The sequence below is a fragment of the Mauremys mutica genome, chromosome 13, assembly GCF_020497125.1.
Source record: "Mauremys mutica isolate MM-2020 ecotype Southern chromosome 13, ASM2049712v1, whole genome shotgun sequence".
Taxonomy (NCBI): Eukaryota; Metazoa; Chordata; order Testudines; family Geoemydidae; genus Mauremys; species Mauremys mutica.
In genome coordinates, this window is record NC_059084.1 from 29,335,092 (window position 1) to 29,351,388 (window position 16,297).

At 54.4% G+C, this 16,297-nt stretch overlaps 2 protein-coding genes across 3 annotated transcripts in view; one reads left to right on the forward strand and one right to left on the reverse strand.

Moving 5' to 3' along the window:
- The window catches only part of LOC123347176 (transient receptor potential cation channel subfamily C member 4 associated protein), a 74,778-nt gene extending 66,720 nt beyond the window's left edge, over positions 1 to 8,058 (forward strand). Inside the window, exon 19 of the mRNA XM_044984552.1 lies at positions 4,910 to 8,058. Coding sequence (XP_044840487.1) covers positions 4,910 to 5,047 — 138 coding nt within the window. The 3' untranslated portion in view covers positions 5,048 to 8,058. The remainder of the gene's footprint in view (positions 1 to 4,909) is intronic.
- A 1,933-nt stretch (positions 8,059 to 9,991) lies between these two features.
- Positions 9,992 to 16,297, reverse strand: part of MYH7B (myosin heavy chain 7B) — a 57,613-nt gene continuing 51,307 nt past the window's right edge. For both annotated transcript variants that reach the window (XM_044984550.1, XM_044984551.1), the window contains 10 exons: positions 15,029 to 15,153; positions 14,204 to 14,319; positions 13,795 to 13,987; positions 13,341 to 13,544; positions 12,880 to 13,005; positions 11,983 to 12,153; positions 11,733 to 11,837; positions 11,121 to 11,216; positions 10,537 to 10,674; positions 9,992 to 10,094 (listed from right to left, as the gene is read on the reverse strand). In XM_044984550.1, coding sequence (XP_044840485.1) covers positions 10,083 to 10,094; positions 10,537 to 10,674; positions 11,121 to 11,216; positions 11,733 to 11,837; positions 11,983 to 12,153; positions 12,880 to 13,005; positions 13,341 to 13,544; positions 13,795 to 13,987; positions 14,204 to 14,319; positions 15,029 to 15,153 — 1,286 coding nt within the window. In that variant the 3' untranslated portion in view covers positions 9,992 to 10,082. The remainder of the gene's footprint in view (positions 10,095 to 10,536; positions 10,675 to 11,120; positions 11,217 to 11,732; positions 11,838 to 11,982; positions 12,154 to 12,879; positions 13,006 to 13,340; positions 13,545 to 13,794; positions 13,988 to 14,203; positions 14,320 to 15,028; positions 15,154 to 16,297) is intronic.

A 16,297-nucleotide genomic window follows, 5' to 3' on the forward strand; every position in this document is an offset into this window, starting at 1 on the left:
TCGCCCACAGACAACCTGCCAACCTGAAGCATATTCTCACCAGCAACTGCACACCGCACCATAGTAACTCTAGCTCAGGAACCAATCCATGCAACAAACCTCGATGCCAACTCTGCCCACATATCTACACCAGCAACACCATCACAGGACCAAACCAGATCAGCCACAACATCACCGGTTCATTCACCTGCACTTCCACCAATGTAATATATGCCATCATATGCCAGCAATGCCCCTCTGCTATGTACATCGGCCAAACTGGACAGTCTCTAAGGAAAAGGATAAATGGACACAAATCAGACATTAGGAATGGCAATATACAAAAACCTGTAGGAGAACACTTCAACCTCCCTGGCCACACAATAGCAGATCTTAAGGTGGCCATCCTACAGCAAAAAAACTTTAGGACCAGACTTCAAAGAGAAACTGCTGAGCTCCAGTTCATCTGCAAATTTGACACCATCAGCTCAGGACTAAACAAAGACTGTGAATGGCTTGCCAATTACAGAACCAGTTTCTCCTCCCTTGGTTTTCACACTTCAACTGCTAGAACAGGGCCTCATCCTCCCTGATTGATCTAACCTCGTTATCTCTAGCTTGCTTCTTGCTTGCTTATATTTACCTGCCCCAGGAAATTTCCACCACTTGCATCCGAAGAAGTGGGTATTCACCCACGAAAGCTCATGCTGCAAAACGTCTGTTAGTCTATAAGGTGCCACAGGATTCTTTGCTGCTGCTTCTAAACGATCCATTTAATCTTGTATTTAGCTGTGACCTTGTCTACCCTAGAACTTCCTTCAGTATGAGTTGCATCACACAGGGGTGTGAATAATCCACACCCTGAGCAACATAAGTTACACTGACCTAAGTGCCAGTGTAGGCGCTGTGTGGGCAGGAGAGCTTCTCTCGCCAACATGGCTACCGCCACTCGCCGGAGGTGGAGTCGTGAAGCTGACGACTTAGTGTCTGCACCAGAAGTGCAGCGCTTCTAGTGTAGATGTACCCTGAGTGCTTTCCCCAGCCCTGAGGAAGAGCTCTGCATAGCTTGAAGGTTTGTCTCTCTCATCACCAGAACCTGGTCCAATAAGTTACCCCCTCCCCCACCCATCTGTATCCTAACACACATGCAGGAGAGGGCTGAATTCGGGTTATCCAGGGAACCTTTCCTAACCTGAGTTTGACCTAGCAGCCTTTATGTTCTTTTCCCCTGGTTTGTGTAAAATATATAATACTAATTCACTTCCAGTATTGATGGTATAGTATTTACATATAATCCTTCTTAATGGATGTTTAAGAAATAAGTGTCCTTACCTATGCAATTATTTATATAGTAGTATGTTGGCTGTTGCATCTAGCCACTGAAGTGCCTGGTATGGGTGTGAGGCGCCAGAAAGAATCTGAGTCAGCAGCCTGCAACATGCTACTGAGTTGGTTTCCCTACAGAATCCATGAGTGTAGGTTTCTGTACATTAACCCGGGTAAGCAGAGCCCCACTCCCGAGTCCCCTCTCAAACAGCTGTTATCCTAGGAGCAGGCTAGCAAGCTTGCATAATAGCCCGTGTTCCTTAGGTGAGACAACTAAAGCCATGTGCCTGGGCTGGGAGGGGACATAGCTAGAAGGGCCTGGGACAGTATGGTGAGGCACTTGGACTCCACAAAGTGGAAGAGGGAGAGACAGTGGAAGGATGCAGTTATGGGCAGGAGCTGAGTTTCTCCTGCATGCAAGGTGCAGACTTGTGATTTCTTTGAGAAGTTTCTGATCTTTACTTCTGCTTGGCATTCCTCATTGGAGTTAATTACAGGCTAAAACCAGTCTTCTAGCCTATAGATCACTCAGTGCACAATGGAGCTTGTAGCCTGATTCAGGGTATGTTAATGTTGATTTAATTTATCCACTTAATTTAATGTTTGTTTAATTTTAATTAATTTATTAATATGGGTATTAATAGTCAATTTGATCAGAAGATAGTTTATCCTGAATCAGGCTTCAGAGTTTATAAAAGGACCTTCGAGGGTATGACAGGAAGCTTACACTGAGACAGATATAGTCATAAAGACCTTTTATTAAAATCTATGAAATAGTAAACAAATGGTCAAACAGTTAGAATTACAGAGTTATATATGAGATATATATGATAATACAATATTATGTGCTCCAAACTTTGGTTAATACTCACACTTTGTTTTAATAACCCTGTGTTGGAAGATAAGGGACCACGCCTCTGGCGGTTCCGTTTTCACACCTCTTAGCAGAGGAAGCTAATGCAGAGCTGTTAAAGCTGTTTACTCTTTAACTTAACTCAATGAACCTTAAACTGAAATAAAGCTTGGGGAAACCAAGCTTAGCCTAGTTCCCTTAAAACTTTTAAAAGAAACAAAGTACGGCCTGTTAATAGCTGTCGTAGATGGGTAGCATCGATACGTTGTTGAAGGAGGAGACAATGAAGAGTAGATGGGTGGGTAGATTCATCTCGCCATTTGGGAGGCAATCGCCTTTTTATAGGGCATTGGTCGGAAATCCTTCCTCTTGTGCCCAAATTTCATCCTCTCCTCCCCCCCCTCCGAAATGTTAGGGTACACTTACCTCATAGGCTAATATGTATGTGCATATGGATGACAAGCATGTACGCACTGTGTACTTGTTAGGTCTGTGGGTACCACTTTGAAAAATCCCCTTTGCCATCTTTCATTGTCTATTGGTTTAGGCAAAAGGTCTCTAGACACCTGTGTGGGTGTTTTTATCTATTTTTACTTTTCTGGGTAAGGGTCCCAAAATGTACTAACTTTGCCTTAGCTTAACATACAGGGTTTGGGCCTGTAGGTCTCTTGCATTACAGCCAAACTTATTTTTAATATAAATCTATAAGCGTATTACATCAAATACTCAAATTTATAAGAAAAGATACTTTATACAAACAAGCAGATTAATCCTTAGGGCTACAGGCGTTGCATTGTCTTATCTGCTTGTGCAGTTAATACACGATGACTGCTTCTCATTGTGTGCTTTAGTGTCTTGCTAGAGATGCTGGCACATCTCTGAAACTGCCACAGCATATCACTCTGCCATTGTTGTGTTCCACTTCAGCTTGGCACATGGCTGTCCGCCCATCCTGTCTCTTGACACTGACATACTGCCATGCCTGGTCCTTCTCATGTAGGCACCAGCTGAGAGAGGTCTATGTGAGAGTACAGTATTGTCTGCCATAACCATTGCGTTGCTCTCTCGGTGCCTTGTCTGCCATATGAAGGAACTGATAGTTCCATTAAGTTAATGAAAATGTGCACTTAATCCAGTGCCTGTGCTGTGCATACGCAGCTGTTCAGGTAGAGGAAGACGGTGTCTCAGCTCCAGTTGGGCCTGGGGTTGAACCATATAACTGATTATCACCAGTGCAGACCGCCTCAAGCTGCCTGACTCGGATACCACAGGAGAGCGTGCTCATTGCGGTAGACCAGGCAAAAATCTGGCATGTGAACTGAAACCAAGTTCTCCAGATTGGTCCCGTTCACTGTGTAAGGGAAGCCATGTGCTCCACTGTGTGCATGGCAGCATAACTTGCCTTTCCTCACAGCTGTCATGTCCTTGGCTGAAGCCCCACCCTGTGCCCTCCCCCGCCCCCTGGCTTGCTCTCTGCATAAGGGGACTGTGCCATCACCTCAGTCCTACGTGGCTTTCCTGAGTGGCTGTTGAGTACCCTCTAACACCTCTGCCTCATGCCCACCTACCCTGCTGCAGACCTGCCAGGGAGTGGAGCTGTGCCCCAGCAGGGGTAGGTGCCTGCTACCTCGTGAGCAAACAGGCCCTAGGAGACGAGACCGTGCTTCGGACCTGAGAGTACTGGGGCCGCATGTTGGCTGCTCCTGCAGCCTGGGAGAGTCCTGTTGCCTTGTTCTGTGCATTGCATGCAGCTCTACGGCCTGTCGCATGGAGACCTCTTCCTTATGGGGTAACCCCTCTGTCCTGTCAAATTAATCTTCGCCCCGTGAAGCTCACTGCCAGTCATGCATCACACCCTGAGCTAGCTGCCATGCTCGGGCTTGTTCATCTCACTCTGGCCTTGTGGTTTTCCCCTTCCCGCCTACACCTGGACTAGAAGGTGCACTGCTGGCCTGCTAAAGCCTAGGAGGGTAGGTTCATCTTAATGGGTGTCTCCATTGACAGCACGCTCTGCAGGGATCCCTACTCCGTACCTTAGCGCCTCCTCCTGCAGTAGGTCTGTGGCAGTGGAGTTGGCTCCCCTTGCCATCCATCTCACAAGGCAGATGTAGAGGGACTGTTGCACCTTCTCCGCTTTTCTTGGCTGGATCCCCTCTACCATTGTCTGGTTGGAGGAGGAGGAGTTAGTTCTGTTTATAAATATTGTCACCGCTATGGAACAGGAAAGGAAGAGCCTTGTGGTTTGGGGTTCTACTGTTTCCAATATTAATCTTTTATCCAGATATTTATTGGTGCAGGCTGTCTTCTGTACAGACAAGAACAGGAGTACTTGTGGCACTTTAGAGACTCAAATAAACAAATGTATTTGAGTCTCTAAGGTGCCACAAGTACTCCTGTTCTTTTTGCGGATACAGAATAACACGGCTGCTACTCTGAAACCTGTACAGACAAGCATCATCTGGTTTGTGCTGGATACGTTTCCATTGTGTGGGATAGCTTTCCTAAAGCCGAGTAGGAGTAATGGTAAACTGATGGTTATGATGTTGGCCTGATGAGAAAATCAGACCTGAATGTAAGATGACTTTTTCAGGTTTCCCTCTGCTTGGTGCACAGGAGGAGGGAGATCTGATTCATGTTCCTAGCTCATATTTTGGGGGCAACTCAGGTTCACGCTAATGAACTTCATGGTTATTTGCAGCCTGTCACCTAATTAAACTTTCTCTCTCTCTCTCTCTCTCTCTCTCCACACAGAGTTCATGTATTAGTTTTACCTACTGGAAAGAGACTGTATCTATACTGCTTAGTCCCGACCGGACATCACCCTGTGCCATAGTTAGCTATATTGATGAGGCGTATATGGACATTGACAGAGATTTTACTGAGGAGTGATTCTTCAGACTGGCTTCAAATGGACAGCGCTTGGAGGGTATCTGGCAGATGGTGGATTTTCAGGGATACGCTGCGTAGTGTGTGCGTGTGTGCGTGTGCAGGCTTGGAACCATGGATGTTACTGCTTTGTTAAAGACTCTTCCCCCCCCACCTCTGATCTCTGATGGATGGGACTTCGTAAGCTATCTGAGCGACACATTCAGGGATGGAGCTTCCAGTTGTTTTGGGATAAAAATAGTCACCTGCAAAAACTAACCTTTTTTCTGGCACCCGCAGTGTAGCGTGGCTAGACAAGGATACTCCACATTAGTTGTAGCTTCTCCTTGTGGCCACCCGAATTAGCAGGTTAAAAAGCACAGGAAAGGCCCCAGGCCGTCCAAACCAAGGCCTGACAGGCCAAACGCATGCAGATACCCCCCCCCGCCCCCCACATCTACTAGGAGCAGTCTTTTCAGGGTTGGGTGTGTCGGGGTGTGGGGATCAGGGTGGGTTAGATTGTGTGTGGTTTTGAATTCCTGGATGCTGTTGCTCCGTTCACCTTTTTACCATCCACTTTTGGATTGTTTGGTGATAAATCTGTTTAGCCCACATCTGTCTCTGTGCTGTTCCATTAGGAGGTAACCTCTGCTCCTGCTCTCCTCCAGCAGCTCCTTCCTGTCGGAAGGGGTTATACAGTGCTGCAGAAAGCAGCAACGTTTCAGTGATGGGAAATTGCAGTCTGGGGACTAGCTTTGACCAGGCATTAACAGATTAAAATTTACTGATTTTTAAACTTGTGGCTTGTCCCTTCTTGGGTTACTAATCTGGTTTTAAAATTGCCTTCAGGAGCACTGCTTTTGCTGCAAGGTTCTCTATTCTTGAACACGGCTAGTGCTAACCAGCTGTGCCTGGAAACCTAACACCGGAGTCTAAGCTTGCAGTCTTCAGTACCTTGAATCCACCTACCAACATTAATTTTGAAGTGCAATATTTACTTGGAGATGTCAGGTTTTTCCTAGAGTTGTTGTTTTAATCACAGTAACACTGCTAGATGTTGGGAATAAAAGACCTTTGGTCAAAATAACTTTGTAAAGTACGTTTTAAAAAAACAGGTTTGGCAAAAATCTGACTGCTTTGCCTGAGCTTGCGATTCCTAATCAACAGCATCAGACCAGGTTGTTCAAAGGCCAGGTGCGGGATGTGGCCCAAGATTTCTTGGAATGAAATAAGTCAGTGCAGTGCCGAAGTGGTGCTGAGCCACTGCATTTAAAGCAGATCTCATGCCTCTGTGGCTTACGTTGAGACTCATTTTCCTATCCTTCCCCCAAACTGTACATGTGAATTTTAATTATTTAGATGTTAAGTTTACACTAATATTTGGTAGCTCAGACAGCTACTGGGAAACATCCTTCAAACATATTGCAGTGAGTGCGAGGGAGGGTATCTCTGACTTGCAGTGTCCTCCCTTTCTGTGACCAGTACCTCCTTCCCCAAGCCTTGATCTGCAGCCAGAAGGAAAGGAGAGCAACTACAGCGTAGCCAGTCTGGGGACAGACACACAGTGGTTGTTTTAATGTGTAGGACCTTTGCCAGCAAAGGGAATACAAATCTTTGGATCCCTGAAGCAGGGTTTGAACGTGCAGGGCAGATGGTCAGCCTCTGACATTGGATTGACCCGTCTGAAAAACTTGATTCTGAAGAATGACCTGTTTGTAATTGGAGTCGTCTTTGAAATGGCTACACTGTTAGACCTGAGTGAATGCTGCAGTGCCCAGGCTAGTCTTAATCCACACTTTGGTGTCCGCCCCGTGCGGGTCACATTCAGACTGACCGATAAAACAGAGTCAGGAGCAAGGGGCCAACAAGTTCCAGAACTGCTGAGCCAGTGCATCCAACTGGAGCTTTAACTGAGTTTATAAGGAGCAATTAATGTCTTACCTCTGAGGGATTTCCTTCCCCTAGGGAGATTGTACTTAAACACACCGCTCCAGCAGATGCCATTCCTCCAAAACGAGTAGACACAGTGGGAGAACCTTTTGCCATGGCAGCTGCAACTCCCTTCACGAGCTTTCCGTCGGGAGCAAATGTCTTTTCCATCTGTCCTTTTGTTTGTTTGGTTTTTTTTGGGATATTTGTGGGTTTGGTGAATCTTTGCTTATTCTTAACTGTAACAGATGTACATTTAAAAATAAATGCTTCAGATGAAAAGGCTTTTTAAGTTACAAGAATGCCTTTTCCCTAATCCAGCTAATTGTTGCATCCAAAGATTGATGCTATAAATCTGCAGAGAATATATTTTGCTCTTAACTTAATCTGTGTATTTCTGGAACTTGCAGGTAGGGGCCAAGCTGTTTGCCTTTGTTTTAGACATCCCCGTCTTCATGTATTTTAGCAGCTCCAGGGACTGATCTTGGAGCCAGGGCTCTTTCATCACCTGGTTCTGATTGAACTGGCTTGGTTCGGACAGGTGCGCAGGAAGCAGTCTCTCCTCCCATGAAGGAGCTGAGCTGAGCTGGTCTGGTCTCCCTGGAGGGAAGTCTCTGTCTGATTTATGTGAAAGGACAGAGGATCCTTCGTAAACTGAGCATTACTAACAATTTTTTAGCTTTGTTTTAAGGCACTAAATAGGCTGGGGTTAAAACTCGCACTCACGCTCTCTTGGCTTCCATGGAACTCTACATTCACATTCGCCACTCGTATAAATCTACCCTGCAAGTGGCCAGAGGTGGCTCGGTCCTTCATTCCTACTGTGGTAGCAACCTGTTACTCAATGAAAATGTCTCGGGGGAATGGTGCGAGGGCAGGAGTGTTAACGTGATGGACCAGAGAGCTCGCTGATGTTGCTGCTGTCATTAGTGTGGTTTTCAGCGGGACCGTTGGCGGTGGAGGTGGGATCCCAGCTGGTTAATGTTCCTGGAATTCTGCACTATCCCAAATGCATTGCTGAGGTTTTTGCTGCCTGGATTATTGCCAATTTACTAACTGCAAACAAGCGTATTAAATGGAAACTATTAAAGAACTCTATTTTAAAAGAAATGGGTGGAGAGATGTCTTCCTTGCCCACTGTGCTGACAGGATCAGTGCCCCATCCCTGCTTGAGTGCCGCACTCCCTTGTAGGTTGGGGTCCTCTCCAAATGCCTATGGGCTCGCTGGCATTCTACTCGCTCTGGTGTTCGTCCCTGCCTTGGGTGCTCTCTCGGCTGAAATCTAAACTCCCTGCTGGATGGTGGGTGAGTGCTTGAGATTTGAACACTTGTTTTGACCGGATCCTAACCTTACTTTGGCTTGTCCCCTGCACAGTTTGGCTGTGCACAAGTTACCCAGACCAGGTCCAGGCAGTCTGCAGGCAGTTCAATGTACCCCATTTCTGAACCACTGGGGGGTAGGGCCTTATGCAGTGACCTCACTTGTATACAGCACCATAAGCCTGCCCACTGCAAGGCCCAGGCTGGTGCCCCCAAAAAGCTCACTGTTTAAACAACTGCCAACGGCTGTGGACAGGAGAAAGCGTTTCTGAGCCATGGCTGTCTTGGAAAGTTGTCCCCACAGCCACCTGTCCGCTGCAGCAGAGAGGCTGAGCAAAGATTTGGGGGGGGGAGTGAGACCAGCTGCTAGGTGAGCCCTGAGGGGAAGGCTGTTCCAGGCACAGGGGAATATGAAAACTGGCTGAGCCTAGCAGCACTCTTCTGTCGCCCTCTGTTTCGCCAGGGTTTTAAATGCCCTTGAGTGCTGCCTCCTTGGGAACTGCCCTGCAGAGCAGAGAAAGGGAGACCAAAGCCATGCCCTCTTAGGGCCTGTCTACACTGCAACATCGCGCCCATGGCTGGCCTGTATCAGATCTTCTGGCTCAGGCTAGAGCCCAGGCTCTGAGTCCGAGCGGCAGCAGGATCCCTGAGCCCGAATGTCTCCACTGCAGTTTAATAGCAATGTGAGCCTGCATCAGCTGCCGCAGGCCAGTTATGGGTATTTTATTGCAGCGTAGCCGCACCCTTACTCTGTGGATTTGTCCATGCAGCCCTAGAAAAAGGACCTGTTCAGTAGTGTCTCCCCAAGTCCTTGCAGCTGGAGAACGGGAGCACGGTCTGCAGTAGGTTCCCCTTCAATATCTGATCTGACTCTGGAATTGCACCCTGGGGACCTCAGCAGCCCTGTGTTCCCCTCTCGCTCCAGTGCCACTCGGGATTGTTCCCTCGCCCTGAGGACAGTGAGTCAGGCTATGCTTGCTGCAAAAAGCAGTCTTGGGATGTGAACCTGGGTCACACATTTAAGATATTAGAATGTTGCCCCAGTCGCTGCCTTGCTGTGTCCTGATGAAGGCAGCCTTGGGGCGGGGGTAACAGGAGCTCTTCCAACAATGGACCTGGCTCTGCACTGAAATAGCCGCTTCTTTGGCTCCTCCTGGGCCCTGCTCCAATAACTGATCTCCCCTCCCTGGCTCGTGTCCCCCTCGAGCAGGAGCAGGGCTGAAGCACCGTGCTGGGGAGCCAGCGTAGTTTGCTGAGCTGCTGCCAAAGCTGGGCCTGTTCTGCTGAGGGTTGGGACTTCCCAGCCAGTGCTGCTCATAGGGGCTAAATGACAGCTGGGGCTTGTTCGCCACCTGGGTACTGGAGCTGGCCTGGCCTGTAGGATTCTAAACCAGAGTTAATGGTAAATACCAAACTCTGTGGTCCTGTCCCTTTGCTCCCACATCCTCCATCGGGCTGCTCCCTTCACAGCCATGTGTGCTCTCAGGTAGCCTCCCACTGCCTCCTCTGGGGCTGATCCCAAGGGTAACTAGGTCCTAGCTGGCAGCAAACTCCCTGCCTCAGTTTACCTTGCTGCTTGGCTCTTGGCACATTCCTCTTGCAGGCCTGGTGCCAACTGTTCTTGGGCTGATGCAAGCCCCTGTGCATGGAGCTGCACTGGGGCTGCCCTCCCACCCCACAGACGGCAAGGAGCCTGTGTTCTTTGGAAGCTGTTTATTCACTCAGCACAGAGATGCAATGACTGTTGCAGCCAGTTGCACCTAACACACAACAGCTGGGTGTGATGGCAGCAGGGCGGGTGCTGCGGCTCCTACTCCTCGTGCTGGCAACAGAAAAGAAACACGGACTCAGGGATATTTTACTGGGGTGGCGCAGGGCACAACTGTCCTGCCAGCGGCAGCGCCCTTTGCAGGGGCCTGTGCCAGGCACCTGGCTGAGTCGCAGTCCATGGCTCACTCCCTGGAGTGGCTGCTGTTCCCATGCATGGACCTGGTCTGATGCAGCCGCTCCTCCTGGCTGGTCTCGGCCTGGCCCCAGGGGCCCTGGCAATTGAGGGGAGCGGGGGTCTGTGGGCCCATTTGATAAGCCTGCAGCCATGGGACTCGCTGCCCATGGGGCTGGTGCAAACATGGAGCTGGCTGTAGCCCCGGGCAGCTCCTCTGTGCTCTCTCCCTGGCCCCCTCAGGACCCATGTCCAGGTTAGTTCAGGCCTTGCTGAGCCCCCCATTCCCCAGCAGAGCCAGGCCCTGCAGCTGGCACCTTACCTTGGAGGTGATGACGTCCCTGGTGCGGGAGCGCAGCTTGTTTGCCTGCGTCTCGGCGATGTCAGCCCGCTCCTCGGCGTCGTCCAGCTCGTGCTGCACCTTGCGGTACTTCACCAGATTGGAGTTGGCCTGCTGCTCCTGCGCACAGCAGTGCAAAGGGGGTCAGGGCTCTCCAAGGATGAGCCACGGCCTGGACTGAGGTGCCAGCAGCGCCCTCTGCTTTGAGGGGGGGTCCTGGCCTGAATTCCCAGCCCCTCAATTCCTGGGCAGCTTTGTACATCTCGTCCCCCAGCAAGGGGCGGTGCTGAGATCCCAGCCCTGGAGCCCAGGCCCCAGCCACAGGCTGGGCAGGGCTGGTACAATTGTCCCCTCCTGCCCTGCCAGCATGTTCACATCTCTGCTGCAAGGAGGGCTCCCCGGCAGAGTGGCAAGGACCCCGGCTGGCTTGGGCCTGGGCTTGCTCTAGTGGTCCCAGTGCTGGGCTATGGGGAAGCCCAGGCTATTCAGGAGCAGGCTGAGCCCTGGCAGGAGGGGGCCCAGGTGTATAGGAGGGCAGGGGTGTGGGATCTCAGCCTGGCACTTACCGCCTCCTCGAACTGGCGCTTGTAGCTCTTGACCTTGCTCTGGAGTTTGTCAATCAGGTCCTGCATCCGTGCCAGGTTCTTCCTGTCCTCCTCAGTCTGAAAGAGCCCAGCCAGGCTCACTAGTGAGTCGTCAGCCCCTGCCACCCGGCCTCCTGGCCCTTCCCCTGGCCAGGCCACAGCTTCCCCTCCCCCACTTTCCCTTGGTGGTTGATCTCCCCTTCCCATGGACCCACAGTGAAGATCCACTGCTACAGCCCCACCCCCTCCCCACATAGCCCAGGCTCAGTCATGGCTGCTCAGCCACTGCTTCCTACCCTGGGGCAGTGAGGAGGCCACCTCAGGGCAGCAGAAGTCAGGAGGGATTGGGGGGAGGGGACTGGGCCACGAGCCCCGTGTTGCCCAGGGAGGGCTGGGAGAGGCTAGGGGTTTTCCTGCAGGTGATGTGTGCTGTGCCCAGGGGACTGAGGGGCTGAGGCTTGGCACCTGGTGGGGGTGGGCAGGTGGGGCTGGGAGCCTGGACCAGGGGCGGGGGGACATCAGGAGCCTGGTGTGGGAGTAGGGGTAGGCAGGGAACTGGCTTTGGGGGTTGCGGGGAGCCCTGCAGGGCTGTACCTGGTATGTCAGCTCTTTGACCCTCCTCTCGTACTTGCGAATGCCTTTCTGGGTCTCGGCGGTCTTCTTCTGCTCGATGTCCAGCTCCCCCTCCAGCTCGCGCACCTGTGGGCAGAAGCAGGGCGGTCGGCTCTGGGCTCCTAGCTGCCCAGAGCAGGCTGAGCTGGGAGGGCCAGGCCCTGGCCTGGCAGCTGGGGGAGGAGACCCCACCTGAGCCCAGTCTGCACTTGGGGCCCCTGCCAGCACTTACCCTGGCCTCCAGCTTCTGGATCTGCTTCTTGCCCCCTTTCAGGGCGATCTGCTCAGCCTCATCCAGGCGCATCTGCAGGTCCTTGATGGTCTGCTCCATGTTCTTCTTCATCCGCTCCAGGTGCGCGCTGGTGTCCTGCTCTTTCTTCAGCTCCTCCGCCATCATGGCTGCCTGAGGGGACCAAAGGGAGGGGGGTCTGTCAGTGCCTGGGCCAGGCCTCGTGCAATCAGTCAGTGCTGCTGGCAGGAGCATGGGAGAGGGATGCAGGTTCGTTGTCCATCCCACACCGGCTGCTGATCCATGACACCCCTTCCACCAGGTTCTACACAGAGGGCAGCAGTGAGCCCCCAACACCGTGAGCTGTTGTCTTATTGTGACAGCCTCGTGGGGCTCAATCAACTTAGCTTAACAAAGAGACGGTTCAGGGGTGACTTGATCACAGTCTGCACGTACCTGAATAGGGAACTAGTATTTAATACTGGGCTCTTCAGTCTAGCAGAGGAAGGTCTAACAGGCTCCAGTGGCTGGGAGTTGAAGCGAGACCCATTCAGACTGGAAATATGGTGTAAGTGTTTACCAGGGAGGGGAATTACCCACTGGAACAACTTACCAAGGGCCCTGGGGGAGGCTCCAGCACAGGCAGCTTTTGAATCAGTACTGGGTGTTTTTCTACATGTTCTGCTCTAGGGATTGTTGTGGGGCCGGTTCCTGGCCTGTTCTACAGGAGCTCAGACCAGGGGATCACAGTGGTCCCTTCTGGCCATGGACTCTATGAATACTGGCCTGCTTCCCCTGGAGTGGCAGCACCAGCGTGCATGACCATGCAGGCCCAGGCCCAGTCCCTGAGGGCCCCGCCTGCTTGCTGAGCCTGTGGCTAGCACCCCCCTGCTCCCTTACGTCGGTGATGGCTTTCTTGGCCTTCTCCTCAGCGTTGCGACACTCCTGCACGGCCTCCTCCACCTCCGAGCTCAGCTGGGCGAGATCCGCCTCCATCTTCTTCTTGTGGTTAATCAGGCCTGTGTTCTGGAGCAGCAACAGGGCCGGGTTATTCACGTGGGATGGAACCAGGCCGGGGCCAGGGCTGTTTGCACAGAGGCAGGGTGGGCTGTTCATGTGGGGGTGGGTGGCACAGGGCTATTACCACAGGGCAGGCCCAGACGGGGCCAGGCAGTGGCAGGGCCCTGGCTGGTTCCAGTCATCTCTGAAGTCTCTGTCCTCGCAATGTGAAGGGCCTGGAGCTTGGCGCTCGCAGCTCAGTGGCCCAGAGTGCCGTGCTGTGTGGGGTGAAGGGGCCCAGCAAACCGCCCCGTGTGTGGCCCGCTGCCCCATGGGCTGGGCCTGTGCAGGCTCCCGCTCACCTGGGAGTGCAGCAGGTTGACTCTCTCGGTGGCCTCCAGCAGTTCCTGCTCAGCCAGCTTCCTGCCCCGCTCAGCCTGCTCCAGCGCTGCCCGCAGCTCCTCCACCTCGGCCAGCAGCAGGTTGTTGCGCCTTTCCAGGGCTGCCGCTTGCTCCTTCAGGTCATCGTTGTGGCGCAGGGTGTCGTCCAGCTCGATCTGCAAGTCCTGCCCGCGGCAGCCACACACAGTCAAGGGGGGAGGGAGATGGACGGGGCCTAATCCACCCAGAGGGTGGCTGGATGCAGGTCCGGGGCCATCAGCTTCTGGCTGGCAGTGGGCAGGGCAGGGCCAGCTGGTGCACCAGCTGGCCCTGCCCCTGCCTTCAGCTGGGGGCTAGGACAGCTCCAGAGTGCTGTAATCACCCCCACCCAGCACAGCAGCTGGAGCTCTGCCCCCCGTGTGGGGCCGCACTCACCTTGATTTGGGCCTGGAGCTGCCGGACGAGTTTCTGGGACTCGGCAGCCTGCCGGTTGGCATGGCTCAGCTGGATCTCCATCTCGTTCAGGTCGCCCTCCATCTTCTTCCTCAGCCGGATGGCCTCGTTCCTGGCCTTGGCCTCTGCGTCCAGTGTGGCCTGCATGGAGTCCATGGCTCGCTGGTGGTTACGCCTGCGCGAGGAGAGGGGTTAATCCACCACCAGTGCTGAGAGCTTACTGTTGGGGGTCACCCCCAGAGGTGGCCTGGGCCCTTTGCCTTTTCCCTGGGGTTATGCCAGCTCTGCAGAGAGCTCTGCCAAGCCACGCCCATGGGTGAGATAGCAATGGGAGGTGAGCACAGGCAGCCGCTGCCAGGGCTCCTGCCCCCAGCCCCAGGGCCCCCCCTACCTGAGGTTCTCAAATTCCTCGTCCTTCTCGGCCAGTTTCCTCTCCACATCAGCCTTGATCTGGGACAGCTCGAGCTGGATGCGCAGGGTCTTGCTCTCCTCATGCTCCAGTGCCCCCTACAGGCAGCAGCAGATGGGCATTAGTGTCATGCACGGTGGGGTCCCTCTCCTGACTGGCGTTGGCCCTGCCTCCCCTTTGAAAACGTGGCTGTACCGAGAGGCCGGGCACTAGAGCCGGCCTGTGCTGGGCACAGCGGGGTGAAGAGACCGAGGGGCAGAGTTGCTGGGTCAGAGGGGGTAACCCTCGCCCAGCCCTGACACTGGCCAGCTGAGCTGGCCGGCCGCACACTCGGCCACAGAGAACAGCGGCTGTCGGCTGCGCTGCGAGTGACGGGCTCACTGGGACCCTCACAACCCACCACTGGCAAATGGGGAACCCAAGGGACAAATGCGGTGACTTGCCCAAGGTCACAGAACACGTTAGTGCCGGAACAGGGACAGAGCCCAAGAGTCCTGCCCCATAGCCCCTGCGAGCCTAGAGACCTCTGGGCAGGTGGCAGCCATCGCCCTGGACAGGGGTGGTGGTTTGGGGAGTGTCTGATGACTACCCAAAAGCAACGTGGGTGAAGGGGTGCCAGGCCAGCAGTGGCTCGGAGAGCGTTTCTGACAGGCTGACGGCACCCAGAAGAGAGCAATGTGTTCAGAGCCCCGGCCCTGGGGCACCAGAGGGAGGGGGCTGCACAGGGCATTGCAATGTGCAAGGCCATGGAATGGGGCATTCGTTAGCGTGAGCCTCACCCCTGCCCTCAGGGCGGCCCAGACCCACCTCAGCCTCCTCCAGCGCTGCCTGGATGTCGCTCTTCTCGCTCTCCAGGGCCTTCTTCACCTTCTCCAGCTCGTGGATGGTCTTGCCGCTCAGGCTGATCTGGTCCGTCAGGTCGGCGATCTCCTCTGGGCAGGAGGACAGAGCGTGAGCGTGCAGGGCCCACATTCCCCTAACCTCCGGCTTTGTCAAGCAAAGCCCCTGGCTTCAACCCCACTCCCTCCATCCTGGGCCTGCCTGGCAAACGGCAACCGCCCAGACTCGCAGCTGTGGGATGTGGATTTGGACCCCTCCCAGCCCTACCTGCAGCTCCAGGCCCTCAAGTGGGCTTTTTGGACACTTGCAGCTGGGCAGGGGCTCTGCCAGCCCCCCAGCCCCCCCAAGCCCCACACTGGCTAGGCCCAGAGACAGGGCTGTGCTCCGCAGACAGGGGCACAGTGCTGGCCTGGGGGCGCCCCCATGCTGCCTTGGACACAATGCAGCTTCGCGGAACAACTGCCAACTTCAGACTAGCAGCCGGCGGGACAGGGTCCAAGTCCCCCCAAGTCCAGCAGCCCAGCCTGGGGTGGTGCAAACTGCCACACAGGGCCAAACTCGCACCCCGGCCGAGGTCCAGGCGGGGCCAAACTCGCACCCCTGCTGAGGGCCACGCGGGGTCAAATCCCTGCCCGGAAGGCAAATCTAGCCCGCAACACAAGTGACTATCCCAGGGGTTCATAGCACAAGCTTCCTGTCTTGCAGTGCTGCTAGTGCAGTGCTCTACGCTGAGCCACAAACATTGCCCAGCCCCAGGGACAGGCAGAGTGGTAGAGCTGAGGGCTGGAGCCCAGCTGCGCCCAGCCCCAGGGACGCGGAGCTGAGGGCCAGAGCCTGGCTGTGCCCAGCCCCAGGGACAGGCAGAGTGGTAGAGCTGAGGGCCGGAGCCCGGTTGCAGCCAGCCCCAGGGACGCGGAGCTGGGGGACGGAGCCCGGCTGCACCCGGCCCCAGGGACGCGGAGCTGGGGGACGGAGCCCGGCTGCACCCGGCCCCAGGGACGCGGAGCTGGGGGACGGAGCCCGGCTGCGCCTGGCCCCAGGGACGCGGAGCTGAGGGCCGGAGCCCGGCTGCACCCGGCCCCAGGGACGCGGAGCTGGGGGCCAGAGCCCGGCTGCACCCGGCCCCAGGGACGCGGAGCTGGGGGACGGAGCCCGGCTGCACCCGGCCCCAGGGACGCGGAGCTGGGGGACGGAGCCCGGCTGCACCCGGCCCCAGGGACGCGGAGCTGGGGGACG